This window comes from Astatotilapia calliptera, chromosome 14, assembly GCF_900246225.1.
Source record: "Astatotilapia calliptera chromosome 14, fAstCal1.2, whole genome shotgun sequence".
NCBI lineage: Eukaryota > Metazoa > Chordata > Actinopteri > Cichliformes > Cichlidae > Astatotilapia > Astatotilapia calliptera.
In genome coordinates this window covers 31,401,817-31,416,413 of record NC_039315.1, presented here as the reverse complement: position 1 = coordinate 31,416,413, position 14,597 = coordinate 31,401,817, and the positions used below count along the sequence as shown (strand labels likewise).

The 14,597-nt window shown below is 42.9% G+C and overlaps 1 protein-coding gene across 1 annotated transcript in view; it reads right to left on the bottom strand.

Annotated features, from left to right (window-relative positions):
* LOC113035750 (calsyntenin-2) overlaps positions 1 to 14,597 on the bottom strand; it is a 338,907-nt gene that overhangs the window by 24,714 nt on the left and 299,596 nt on the right. The window contains exons 10-11 of the mRNA XM_026191409.1: positions 9,628 to 9,794; positions 6,445 to 6,593 (exon numbers count right to left, since the gene is read on the bottom strand). Coding sequence (XP_026047194.1) covers positions 6,445 to 6,593; positions 9,628 to 9,794 — 316 coding nt within the window. The remainder of the gene's footprint in view (positions 1 to 6,444; positions 6,594 to 9,627; positions 9,795 to 14,597) is intronic.

The window sequence follows — 14,597 nt, the reverse complement described above, 5'->3', positions numbered from 1 at the left end:
ATCAACTAGACTGTACACAAGGATTTACTGCTGGAAACTCACAATGGCTCACAAAGAGACTTATAGCCACAGGCTGACCATTAAGCAGTCTAGGAGAAAAACTGAGGTCAGTCAATATCAGTCAGGAACTAAAGGTTATGAGCAAAGCCCCCTTACATTTCTTATTTTGTCAATAGAGGTGTTCTTCTGTAAGAAGAGTCAACTTTAAACAAACATGTTTAAATTAACAAATCATAAATATAATGCAGAAAAGACCATATAGAGTATTGAATTAAATCTTAACCTGACCATGAATGGACTGGATTGTCTATTTATGGCACATTACCATGCAGGGAGTAGCCATCAGTAGACAGTTACACTGTGACCACAGACCAAGTGGTCAGCAGCAATATTCAGGTAGGCTGTGATATTTAAACGCCCTTCAAAATGTATGAATATCCCCCACACCAGCCTAAACCGCTGATACAAGTCAGGATGGCTCCAAGCTTTCATATTGTTTATACCAAATTCTGACCATGTTGCCTCACAGCAAGAAGACTGTCTTCATGTTGCAGCAGAAATTGAGACTCATCAGACCAGGCAATGTTTTTCCAATCTTCTATTGTCCAGTTCTGGTGAGTCCGTGTGAACTGTAGTCTTTGGTTCCTGTTTTAGCAGAAAAGGAGTGTCACCTAGGGTGTCCTTGACCATGTCTACATGTAGTTGCTGCCGTGTGATATGCTGATTAGATATTTCTCTAAATGAGCAGTTGAAGACCTAACAAAGAGACCAGTGCCCAGTGTGTCTGTTGCTGGAAGAAACCTGAAAGACCACAGATTACACATTAAACACATGCCTACAACATGACTCATTCACCCATTCACTTTTTTCTATAAATATGTGCTTTCTATCTAACATTTACACACATTCATACTCCGATGGATGTACCCGAGAGCAACTTGGGGTGCGTATCTTGCCCAAGGATATTAGGCATCCAGACTGGAGCAGCCAGGGATCAAAACACCAGCCATCCAATGAGTAGATGACCTACTCTACCTTCTGAACTACAGCTCAGCTGTTTTGTCTGTTCCATGTCCTTGTTTTTTAAACTCCTCTAGGTACCAAGCAAAAATTGTAGGCTTGGTTATGAACGTGTCAGCCCACAAACTTCAAACCTAACAGGAATCTCTTGGAGACACTTGTCTGATTTAAAAGACACTCGACACAGCAAAGCTACAACTAGCTTACAGCTGGCTTCATGATACTTTCTTTGCAAGACTGTTTTGACGGGTAAAAAATGTCATGCGCTCCTACACTGAAATTATTGGTAAGTTGAGGTCACATGGCAAACAACCAGACTTTCAGTTTACAGCTTGCATTTTGCAGTGATTACTACACCACTCATTTAGTCCTCATATAAACATGACATGCCATTTTCATCCTACTACGTAATAGCTGTTAAACTTTATGATCTGATTATAGCTTTGTGTGGTAAAGCAGCTTATTAGCCCTGTTATGTTAGTCAGAGTCTTCTAGAAGAAAACCTTTATAGTGTGTGTTTTATTATCAGACTGCTCGTATATAAACATATACACATCGCTATCACTCAGAGTGCTCCTGCTGTAACAGCAGGAGCACTCTCCGTAACAGGAGAAGCATAAAGATTAAAGTCAGGGTAGCAGAGCTCTAGAACTAGCTCATATAGTTGGAATGATGCTATAATAACTACTAGTAATTACTGACATTTAAAAACATCAGAAGTCAAGATGACTCCCACGCAGATATAGCTACAGTGATTAGTATAAGACTAACAACCTGATAAGCATTCCTTTTTGAGGTTTTGCAGGCATGTGACCACCATTCTGGATGCCTGAGATTCATAGTGACAGTGTAAGAGCCCAGTCACACATGCCTAGAGACTGGTCCATGACCATTTGTTAACCAGTGGTTGTGAGGGAAAAATGTATATTTCATTACCGGTCGCTGGAGGTTGATGGCAGTCGCTGGGAAAATGATTGCTAAATCCCCAGGCACACAAGCCTACGGACCAGTAAGTGACCACCATGGCAACCACCTATCACTAAGGAAAAACATGTATTCTCTAATCGTTTGGAAAAATCCTCACTGGGATTGCTTTGGCTTTTAGCATTTTGCTGCGGTTGTACTTTAAATGAAAGTGAGTTGTCCAAGCTGTGCTGACACTGTGGGAAGTACAACACAGACCAGAAATGGAGACGGTCTGACCATCAGAATAAAAGTTGCACCTTATGGCTAGTAGTTAGCAAGTGTTTGCAGACAAACGTAAGAAACTGCAGCCAACTGTAACAATTTGGTAGCAACCACAGCAATGACGAAGAGGTTTTTGGCGTAGCACCTGATAGGTTTGTAGCTTGAACCCATCCGCTGGAACGTTGAAGACAATAGGGTAGCCTCCCCCTCACCCTAGATGGTTCATCCTAGATAACACGGTGAGGAAGTCCTGCAGTTCATCTAAACAAAGAGCACTTAGACTAGAACAGACGCAACTACGTTAATCCTACCATAAAACAATAAGACACGGTATGACCTCTCATGCTCCCAAAGTGCTGTCTAATACACACAAAGTTCGCAGACTATCAAGGATCAAAACCTCTACCAATCTACAACTAATTACAAAACTCTAAGCATATATAAGTAAATATTTCTAAGCATAAATGACAATCAACAATACAAATCTAACAGCACCTTCTTCAAATTTGATTTCACACAGCTAGAGTTGGCAACACTGCAAGCCAGGCGGGAGAAAACATTTTTACGTCCCATTTTTCAATTGTATCACGTCCAATATAACGGACAACTTTCTGCTTATGACGTCACATCATAAAACTCAATACCTGTCCCACAGATTCAGTCATTTTTATTCCCCTATGTAAATACATGTACATGTACAACAGCTCTGCCAGCTTTTACATTTTCCAATTTTATTGTCCACAGACACCACAAACTACTATATTCTTACAAAATGTTGAACTAATATTGCAAAATGGTCAACACTGTCATTGTTATCACTGGTTCTGATAAACTGTATCCTATCCTTCAGCCTTTCTTTGGTCTTTTGATAGTTAATGCTAAAATAATCGTCTGTAATCTGGGTGTGCTATGTGATATTCAGCCTCACTTTTGAGAACTATACAAAGCAGGTTTCTCAGTCCTGCTACTACCGTTTGATCAGCACTGAGTTTCAGCAATACTGAAATGATCATTCATGCTGCAGTGGTCTTGTAACTGGTGTAAATCAAGAATCAATTAATAGATTTCAAATGTTTCAAAATGCAGCAGCAAGACTTCTTGTAAGAACGAAGACAAGTGTACGTATTACACTCGTTTAACGGCTCTACATTTGCTGCTCATTTGTTTTAGAATGCATTTTAAAATTTTATGTCTCACATTTAAAGCCCCTCATGGCTCAAGGAAACATATTGGAACTCTTGTCTCAGTGAGCAGCCTGAGATTCTGCAGGAGAAATCTGACTGTTCACACACAGAGTGTTTGCTGTTTGGGAGACTTGTTGTAAAACGCCCTGCCTGCAGACCTTTGCCTTCTTTTAAATCAGCTATAAAGAAACATTATGTAGAGTTTTTTATAATACACGTTAATATAGCCCTTCCATTTTTGTCCACTTATCCAATTCAGGGTCACGGAGCCCATCCCAGCTGAGATAGACAAGCATTTATACTCGCGTTCACACTAACCCCACTAACTGCATGTCTTTGGACTATGAGAGGAACTCAAAGAGAATCCACGCTGACACAATGAGAACATGCAAGTTCCACACAAAAAGGCCAGACTGAAGGTGGGTTCAAACTCAAGACCGTGTTGCTGTGAGGCAACGGTGCTATCCACCTCTCCACCATGTGAGCACTTTGGTGTTCTTTACTTTATTCTTAACCACTGAGGTACACTGTTTCAGTCTTTACTTGTCTCTTACATGTCTCTGTGTTACACTGCTAAACCAATTTTTATAGTTTGAACTTTGTGTTTTTTAAATCTTTCATAGGGGAATGCTTTTCATTACTGGTAGTATGTCTTTTTTATACAAAATGCTGGTGCTATGATGGCTATACAAACTTTTTATAATATCATATATAACACAACATTACATATGAATTCTTAAAATGATTCTTAAAACTGGCACACAGTTCTCCTCCTTGAATCGCTACCTTAACGTGGTGGAGGGGTTTGTGTGTCCCAGGGATCCCAGGGGCTATGTTGTCTGGGGGCTTTTGCCCCCTGGTAGGGTCTCCCATGGCAAATTGGTCCTGGGTGAGGGACCAGACAAAGAGCGATTCAGAAGACCCTTATGAAAAGAATATCGAGGGAACAGTTTACCCTGCCCGGGATAGGGTTACCGGGGCCCTGCCCTGGAGCCAGGCCCGGGGAGGGTGCCCGAGGGCGAGCGTCCCGGTCTCGGATAAAGTGGATGAAGATGGATGGATGGATTCTTAAAACTCATTTTCTGGGACGTATTGCATATATTTTTCCATTTCTAAAGTTTTGGACATTTGCATCCCAAACCACGACTGGCTACGACACAAGCCATGTCGTATCAAGTCGTGATTGTTCACCCTCACGTTGAACATTCCACGGCCAATCTCAAGTGGGCATGTGCAGTAATGTTTTTCCAGACCGGTATTTTCACCAGTTTTAGCAGGAAAAAGCACAGGTGCGTGTCAAGGGGGTCCCAGTGCTGTGCGTTGTGTCTCACTGGCAAAGGCTTGTGGGATACCTTAATGAATCACAGCCAGTGTTAATGTCATTAGTCACACCTGGACTTTGATCACACACACAGGTGTTTTCTCTCTGGCTGATTAGATCTGTTATCTGCAGCACTTCTCCAATCACATCTGAGCCCCAGAGCCAGCTGAAAGCACCTGTCCGGGAAGCGTCCGTCTCCATTTTCGTGTTTTTGTGGTACGAGAATAATGCACCGTCGACGCCACGTTTACACTTTTGTTGATTCCACAGCATCTAGAACGCGGAATCAATAAAATTCCGCGTTCTAGTACAGATTCCGTGTCTGAACCGCTCTCTGTGACAAAAAACAAGACCGAGGACGAGGGGAACCCAAGATTAACGTGGTTCGTCTAATTATATTCTCAGTGCCTGCAGTAATTTGGCTTATTAGGCGTCAGCAAGAAAGACGTTTAATTGCATCGCCAGGAAATATTTAGCATCTCTGTTTATTTGTGTAAAGCCATGCTGTCTGTAGCAGTGAAGGGAGTTTGTTCACCCGCTGATGCCTTCTTGCAGGAGGCCAATTTCCAGACTCTCAGTGTAACTAACAGAGCTGAAAGGCAAGATTTACTGTCTTTTTTTTTCTGGAGTCAAACTGGATGTTTAAATAAAACTCATCCCCTAAACATGCTTTTGAGTGGACCCCATTTTTAAACATTAGCCACACATGTCCTCAAGTAGTGTTTTATTCCTTATTTTACACACACACACACACACACACACACACACACACACACACACACACACACACGCACAGCTGCGGCAACTCACAGACTAGTCAGCAGTCTGTGGAAAAACTTCATTTAAACAACATTTAGCAATGATGCAAGCTTAGCCCTTATTAGCATAATGTATTCCTTGATAATCGGTGCGCCTCCAGCTACGACTCTGCTTCATCACCAGCAGCTTGTGCAGCACACACACCAACATGTGCATACTCATCCATCCACACACTCACACACTCTTCTGCTGTGTTAGTTGAAGTTCTCGGGCCTGCCGCTGTGCATCGTACCCATCGGGAGGGCGGAGAGTGAAACCCCAGGGCTGTGCTGCAGGGGTCTACATATATTTAAAACAATCATGAATTTTAATGGTAACCCGCCAAGGGAGGCTGTTTTACCAGCCAGCCTCTCTTCTCTGTGCCTTGCGTCTACAAGCATGCACGCACACGCACACACACACACACACACACGCGCACACACACACACACACACACACACACACACACACACACACACACACACACACACACACCCTCTCCTTTTGCATCTCTCTTCCCCTCGTTCCTCTGGCAAAATCCAGGAAGAATTATTAATACATGACATGAAAATGTAAAAACCAGCCCCCGGTGGCGACAGTGAACCGAAAATGGTGTATTAAAGGAAAGGGGAAGCGACAGCAGAGGAAAACGAGAAACAGAGGGCGGGGTGGGGATCAATGCGCGGAAAGGGAATCATATATCAGTCGCAGTGTGATGTCTGCCATGTTGTTTTAACAGAAGTGTCGAGGTGGGCGAACATCTTAAAGAAAAGGTACCCAGAAACAGAGAAAGTGTGTGAACACTAAAGGAAACAAATATCGTCGTGTAGGAAGAAAAAAACGACAGAGAGACACACACACGAAGCAGATTTCAGTAAAGATAAAGGAGAAAAAACAAGGCGAAGAACAAGACGAACGCGGCAGTGCACTCACTGGACGGTAGTGGAGATGTGCAGGCGTCGGATGCCTGGTGTGGGAAACTGACGGGAGTTTATGTAGGAAACTTTCCTCACAGCGGCGTTCATGTTCTCCAAGTCCTCGCCCTCCATTACCAGGATGGATTGAGCTGGGTTAAAGTGAAACTAGGGAGAGAGAAAACACAGATGTTAGACGGAGAGCGAGAACTGACACAGCAGATGATAAAATGTCCGTGGGAACAGAGCCATTTAAAACTGAAATCAGTCAGCTCTAATTGAGATGCTGTAGATTAGCCTGTGCATACGAAAGCTGACAGAGTGAAAGCGTGCAGGGCATGGGCAGATTAACCTGCTGCAGGAGAAGGGGGGGCAGGGGTACAGATTCCACTCTCTGTGCAAAACTTACCGTTTACATACCGCACGGCTCACGCTTTGCTGTGTGGTAATGTGATTAAACTCCAACGATTTCAAGTCGTGGCCTTAAGAGCAAATAATTAAATGGAATCGGTACTATATGGATGTTTCAGGGGTGGCCGCAGATTCGAAGGAAGAACAGCTTATCCAATAATCTGAGATGCTTTATTCAAAATCCAGATCCTCAAGTCTGCATGTTTGCCCAAGATACGACCTATAAACATGCCGCCGTGTGTCATCTCTGTTTATTGTATGTGTTTGTGGGTTTGACCAAGTGAATGTGGCTTATACTGAGAGTAGAAAAGACTAGAAAAAACAACATTTTCAAATGTATTTCTTTCACTTATCCCATTCAGGGTCACGATTCAAATGAATAAGCGTTCCTGGGTAAACTGGAGGAGGTTGCGTGAGGAGAGGGATCTCTGGATTTCTCTGCTTAGGCTCCTGTGGCTGAAACCCAGAAAACCAACTTTTTGTTGCTGAACCTTTAGTGTATAGTGTTTGATATTTGTGATGCAACAAGAGGCAAGGGTGCTTATAATCCCATGGTAGCACTATCATGCCCAGCCCTCAGGCAGATGCACCTATGGTATAAATTTGAAAATCCTTGAGGTCAGCATCACTGAGATTCGAACTCATCTGAGATTTTTAGTAGATGCACGATGATATTTCAAAATCCTATGTCACCTCCTCGAGTTATCATATTCACAAACTTGGGGGTCCACGCTGCCCGCCTGCCCGGCGGGTTGACAGCAATACTCCATCAGCCTGAGGGGTAAAAACTGAATAATTTCAGCAGCGTTTCTGCAAATGATAAAAGGTCACTACCTTTCTGCTTGTTTCCAGGCAGTCCCTGTGTTCTACAGGTTTCACTGTACAGTGGTGCACACATTAGTTTGCAGAGACTCGCAACTTGTTTGAATCAGGCAATCCATCAAAGTGAACATCACGGCTGCGCTGCTTTACCATGCAATGGCATAAAACAAACACATCCAATGTTCACTGTGATGGATCACCTGTTTCAAGGTAGTTTCAGGCTTCTGCTTCCATACTGTACTGAAATAAATGAAAACCTGGCATAACTAAACATGGCAGTATGATAATAATGGGAATATGCATGAACTAGTAAATATCGTAAACATAGAGACACACAGTAGAGCTGGTTTTACAGAGCAGTGTGCTCTCCTGCAGAGTTTGATGGTAGCGATTTGAAGCCTTCTTACTTCAAAAAGGATTCAGTGTTCTCCTGCCAGAACTGCAATGAGTAGTTCCCATTTTCTAAAACTGGGTATCAGCACCAGGGTGAAGTTACTCCTCCTCTCTGTGGTGCTCTATACAGTCCCCGCGCCCTGTCATTTTCCCCATTCACACTTCTTTCTGTCTCCTCTCATCTTCTGTTCTCTGTCTATACTTTGTGTCTACCTGCCTCTCTGCCTGTTATTCTCCTCTGATTGTGCAGTGCCAGCTGTCCACCTGCCTGGCTAAGCTTCCCGTGGACTTCCAGGGGCCAGATGAGTGTGTGGCTAAGAAGAAAATTAAATGGCTCTCAAAAGATAAACTGCATTGGCCCTAGAGAGGCTCTCCTCTTCTCTCTCATATCCTCCACCTCATCCCAGCATGCCTTTTCAAAAGGCTGGCATGCATCTCTTTGCTGCGCCACAGCACAAGGTTCTCTATAGAAGGATCTGGAGTTTGCTGGAGAGGGAAAAGCTGAAGAGGGAGAAAGAATAAAGGAGCTGAGAGTGGTAGGGTGCTTACAGGCGATGGCTTTGAGTCCACACAAAGCCCCATCTATCTTGTATGCCCTCTATCTTGCACAGCACAGTGAGATCAATTAGCTACGCCAGTGAAAAAGGGGAAGAAGAAGGTAGTTGAAGATTTTCAGGAAAGCCAGGTTTGGTTGCCATTACATTTACTGATACGTTTCTTTCTTCTTCATGGTCATGGCGTTTCTAAGGTAACTGCCCAGCTGTCGGGTATAGATGAAGTGCTGGTAAGTGACCTCTGTGTCCAGGGTGTACATCTCTGTTAGAGTTCTCTGCATGAAGTTGATCATGGGCAGCACGTTGGGAGACGTGAACTTGCAGTTTTGTACATAAGAAATGTACACTTGCTTAAGAATAGGGGTTGAGGTACGTTTCCTGCTTCTGGCGGCAGATTTTATTGAGGGCCGGGAAGGCAAGAACCCGACTCGTCTCTTCCCCTGTGCTCCACTGCTTCATTAGTTGCTTAATCAGGTGGCGACACTGTTTGGGTAGACACAGGTAATACGGTACAAGCTGACTGGTGTGCTTCAGGAACGCACAGATGACCGTAGCCTCTGTTAGTCTGGATAACAGCTGAACCACTTACAAGTATATACGCAACACTTTCCTTGTGACATTACGCTATACTGACCAACGTACTGGGTCACATACACATAACACCTACGGAGTGTTGTTACCCCGTAACATTATGTGGTCTGCAACTTCATGACTGAGTTGGTTTATTTCTTAAACACTTTACTTCCTGACTGAGGAATATCTAGGAGATTCCATGAACTGACTTATGGCAACACTGGGATCCTGTTACAGTACCACACTTGAATTCAGCGAGTCATTCAGTAATTGTTTGGCTTTTGGCATCTAAAACACTGAAAAAAGCCCATCCTCTGTTTCTTTTAATATCCATTCTCTTCACTGAACTGATGTGATCTGCACTATTATCCGACGCTTTAAACCAAGATGAGAGGTTTTACTGCAGTCCCTCTTTTTGAAACACCTCCTTTATCTCTGTGTACGTGTACCTTTATACTCTTATCCAGACTCTCGAGGGAGTTTATGTCCAGTCCCTCTTTGCAGGCCTGCAGACAGGATATGACTTTCTGACTCTCAATCTTTCCCGGTCGGATGGTCAATCCAGAGAGGCTTCCCCGGAAATATTGAGTGAACCGCGGCTTGGTCACCTCCCCACCTGCAGAAAACAACAACAAACAGATAAAACAGTACGTACTACTACAGTTCAGATAAATGAAAATCATTTTTCCACTTTTTATGGAATCATTACAGAAGGTCATGTAAACATTTAGTTACAGTAAACCACTGGTTTATGATCCTTTAGGTCAAATAATGGTTATAAATGGCCCAAAGAATCATGTTTTGTGTCTCCCAACCTATGATTAAGTGGAAGGGTACTGCTGTATAAGTGCAAGTGCTCCTCAGCCAGCCCATCCAGGCTAAATAAAGGTAAGGAAAAAGTCAACACATTTAAAGGCTGTCCTCTGAACTCCATAAAGGCCAATACCAGCGATATGAGTCTCCAAACCACTCATTAGCTGAAAGGTTACCAGCTCTGGGTATCAAAACGTCACCTTTGGATTCCTGTCCTTCCTTTCATTTCTCTCTTCCTTTTCCCTCTTTTGGTCTCTAATTCTGGCGGTAATCCACCGAAGCACTAAAAGTATTGAACATTCCGCTCATATGACAACAAAATCCAAACTGGCTCATTGATCAAACACATTTGGAGGATGAAGTGAAGCAGTGACCGATGGGAAGGGTGCATACCAAGAGAAAGTCTTCCACTCGTGATTAATTGATCTGTCTTGCCTCTCAACATACTTCTGAGAGACTCTGTGCCCTGATCCACCTGCTCTCAAGAGACTGCTGCTGGCAAATCCAGGATGTTTTTCACACCTGCTTCTTAATGTTGGGAAAATATGTACAGCTTTGGCCAAAATCAGGCATGTCCACAGATTCTTCCATGATTGCCGCTTGCTTTGCATCTAATTACTCAGTAGATACAGCAAGTGAGGGACTGGGTCCAGTTATCTAATAGCCTCGAGCTAATCTGTTATTAACCGCATTAACCCGTCACTTGGATGCCAGTGTCTTTCTTCCACTTTTGCATTGTAAGTAGATTCTGTATAAGTTGATCTCGTTTTGCTCTGACCTGTGAACCTCAGCCTCTGTGTCCAGTAGACACTTAATCCTGCAGCTGTAGACAGTGGGGTCTGGGTAGGATTCCAGATGTAACACATTATTTTTACTGCCTTTACTTTACTGCCAGGCATCTTTGAGTATCTCAGCTCATACAGATGGTAAATAGGTTGTAACAATCTTTACCTCTGGAGGATCCTTACACACATTATATGTGGTGCTGCACTTCTGACAATTCCTTCCTAATGACTGAACTAGCTCTGAAATTTTTAAAGCAGGTATACTGCAGCAGTTGAGTACTACGGATCCCTGCTGTGAAACTGCTGCAGGTAGGTGTCAGTGGCACAATCTGCAGGGTAATATGAAGGAATTGGCAGCCCTTTGGGCTATAGATGTTAAAGGCCAAAGTACTGACAATAACATTTGTCTGCGATGGTCGCCGTGTGTTTATCAGGACACGCCTGTGTCTGTTGAAGGACAAGACACATTCATGCTCAACCTTCAGGACCTCAAAGTTTGATGAGTGAACAGCTGTGGCAAAGGTATTAGCTTTCATGCAAGGCTCCAGTGCACAAGTATTACTGGATTTGACAAAAATAAGAGTCATCTACAAAAATGAAAACTCCCCCTGGATATACTGTCCTTACGCCAGCCATACTTACCTCTGCCAAGGAGGTTATGTTTTTGGCAGCGTTTATGTAATTGATTGAATGAATTCTGATCAATTTAGTGGGGGTGTTAAATCTGTTACATTTTGGCTGACATCCACCAAAGTCTTTAAGGTCAACTCACTGATTTATTGATTAAAAAAAAAAAAAGCCTCATAAATTAGAAACTATGTGGTGTGTGTTTTCAGGATGTAGTAGCTAATGTTTAAAGATTTCAAAGGTCATGTTACATTTGACCTCTGACCTCTCCTTTAAGGTCAAAGCATTGATCTGAAGGTCAAAGTGATAATAATGATATCCAGAGCTGTTTAAAACTATGTTTCTTACTGCCATTGTTTGTATCACATCACTATGATGGACCTCGGACCTCTTCTTCAATGTCAAATAGGATCAAGCTTTCATAAAATGGCTTTTATCTTTAAACTATAATTAACATTTTACTGCCTTTGTTTGTATTGGTAGTAGTGGATTCTAAATATCACATTATAGTTTGCATTCAAATATCGTTTCACATTTGACCTCTGACCTCACTTTTACATTTCACATCTGCCTTTCTCTCAAGTTGATCCCAAAATGAGTTACAGCTTTAAAGAAAGGGAATGAGCTGCCTTGGTGGAGACTCGTGCTCATTTAGCGCTTCTTCTTTGTCTTAATAACTACAAGTAATTTTTTTGTTCTTATTAAGTCATCATAGGCCAGAGAGGAAAAACCAGAAGCAGGAGAGTACGTCTATTTCCATTTCAATTTCAATACAATAGACCTCCACACTCTTGAAAACTCTTTATACTTTTATGATGATAAACTTTCCTTTGGGGGTCGCCCAGTACCTTCTAATTGTAACGGCACATTTATTACTGTCTTAAGTGATGCATTTAGCTCTTGAATGGCTCAGTCAGCACAGATGGAGACACAACTGACCACTACTGGAAACACTTTATCATGCCTCGCTCTCCTGGTGAGAAAACATGACAGAAATGGGGAGCAGTGAATCCAGCCCTTCAAGTCAGGGAGGCTATGATTGCTGACCTGCAGCTACATTGTGCACAGTGACTACTCAGACAGAGCTCCCTTATCACCCACGGGGCAGACAACAGAGTCCTACCAGTTGATGTGATCTACCCGGGGGATTTTATCAACCCAGCTGCTTGTCATCTGCTCGCCTGCCTTCTTAGATGAGAAACAGATGAAGCCTTTTTCTTGACTAGGAAGTGGGAAATAGAGGGGTAGATATAAAAATTCTTACCCCCTAACTCTTCAGCTTACTGTCCAGTTCATGAATTTAGGTGCAAGTCCCCAGTCATGCTTGTATGACAAATGCTCCCATACACCTACTCGAAAGTTAATGGAAGAGTTTGGAAAAAGCAAGCAGGAAACAGACTTTTGAAAATGTTCTTTTCAAACTATTTTCTACTCAAAGAACTGCAATTGTCTTGTCAAGCTTTAGACATATACCTTTTTGTAATTGCTTAGGCTTGTCAAACCAGCTACACACGAGCAGTATATAAGCTTATATAGTGTAGCATATTTATTTGAAGAGCAAATCTGCTGGCTGTTCTGAAGCCTGAATCGAAATATATGGTGTCTGTGGCAATGAAGATGGTGTCTGTGTGACATTTGACTTCCTAGAAGCCTCTAAGTATAACATGTTAAGTGACAATAATCAAGCAAATTGTCTTTTTACCTTAATGCCTCATTCATTGAGACAGGTGCTTCTATACTTTTAGCCTCAAGTAATTACCAAGTGTACACTAGGAGTGGCTATAGCTCAGGAGGTAGAGCTGGTCACCTACTGATCGGAAGGTTGGTGGTTCAATCCCTGGCTCCTCCAGTCTGCATGTCAAGTATCCTTGGGCAAGCTACTAACCCCAACTCATCTTTTTATGATGATTGTCCTTAAGCAAGCTGATGAAAATGTTCAGCAGTTGTTGTAAACTGACATAAATTAACCACCGGGGCCATTAAGAGGTAAATGTGTCAAGCGTGTCACTTTAAACTGTGTTATGTGTTGTACAGAACTACAAGCTTGACAGGAAAGTAGTGGTTGTTACTGGATCACTGTATACAGTCTATTATTATTAGTATTCCTGACACCAATCACCTGTAAGTGTATTCACATTTTACTGTGTGGAGCGACAGGGCCACACTGACATCAAGTCACTCCATGTTACTCCACTCCAGTTCAGTTAAATTACCACAACCACAGCCATGTCTTTATACGTGCTGGCTGATGCCCTGCCAAGTGCCAGGCTGTCAGGCGACTTCAGTCTATCTCATAAAACCACAAAGTCACATTTGGATTAACAGACACCAAATTATGCCAAAGCCATAGTTTCCTTTTACTTCACGCTTCCCTTATTCTCACTCCCATGCTCAGTTACGTTTTTCTTCCCCTGCCTTCTCTTAGGATGTCCACCTTTCCACTTAGTCCCACGCTGACAGATGTTATCAATTTAGGCCGCGGCCAGAGAAACCATTAAGGATCCCAGACAGAGGATAAAAACGGAAAAGCAGAGGAGAGGGGATTACTGAGATGCTTCAGAGCAGGAATGACACGGGTGATAAAATAACTGATCATTCCACTTTACAGAGACTGGTCTTTATGTGGCGTCAGCTCTCTTTGCCCGATATGTGCAGCCGTATAGATCTTCACTCTTTTTTATTTGCGTCGTTTCGAAAACAACAGATGAGGTGGAGAGGCATGGGTGAGCTGGAAACAGGATCATTACTTAAGTGTAAATATGAAAGATGTGGCTCCCTCGTTTAGCTCTACACTTATAATGTATGAGTATCAACACCTGTGAGCCTGTATTTATTCAATACACTCTACATACAGATATATTTATGGCTCAGCAGTGCAAATCATCAAAATTACTTCCTGCATGTTTACCGCTGTGAGGAGGGGAGCTCCAGAGGCAGACCAACGGTGTGTGATTACACACTTGAAGAACGAAGAGAACGAGGCAGGATGAGCGTGTTGCTCTTTGCTATCTGGCTGTTACATACTTCCGAACATGAACACCCTCCGTCAGGTCAGAGGGTAAATATAGATTGACTGTGTGAGGAGTACACAGCCAGCACTTACTCTCCAAGGTGGAAGCAAAGGGTTTGATGGGGGGGAAACATTTTTATTAGAAAATAGGAGAGTGTGGAAAAAAGGCAGGCAGATGTGCAGC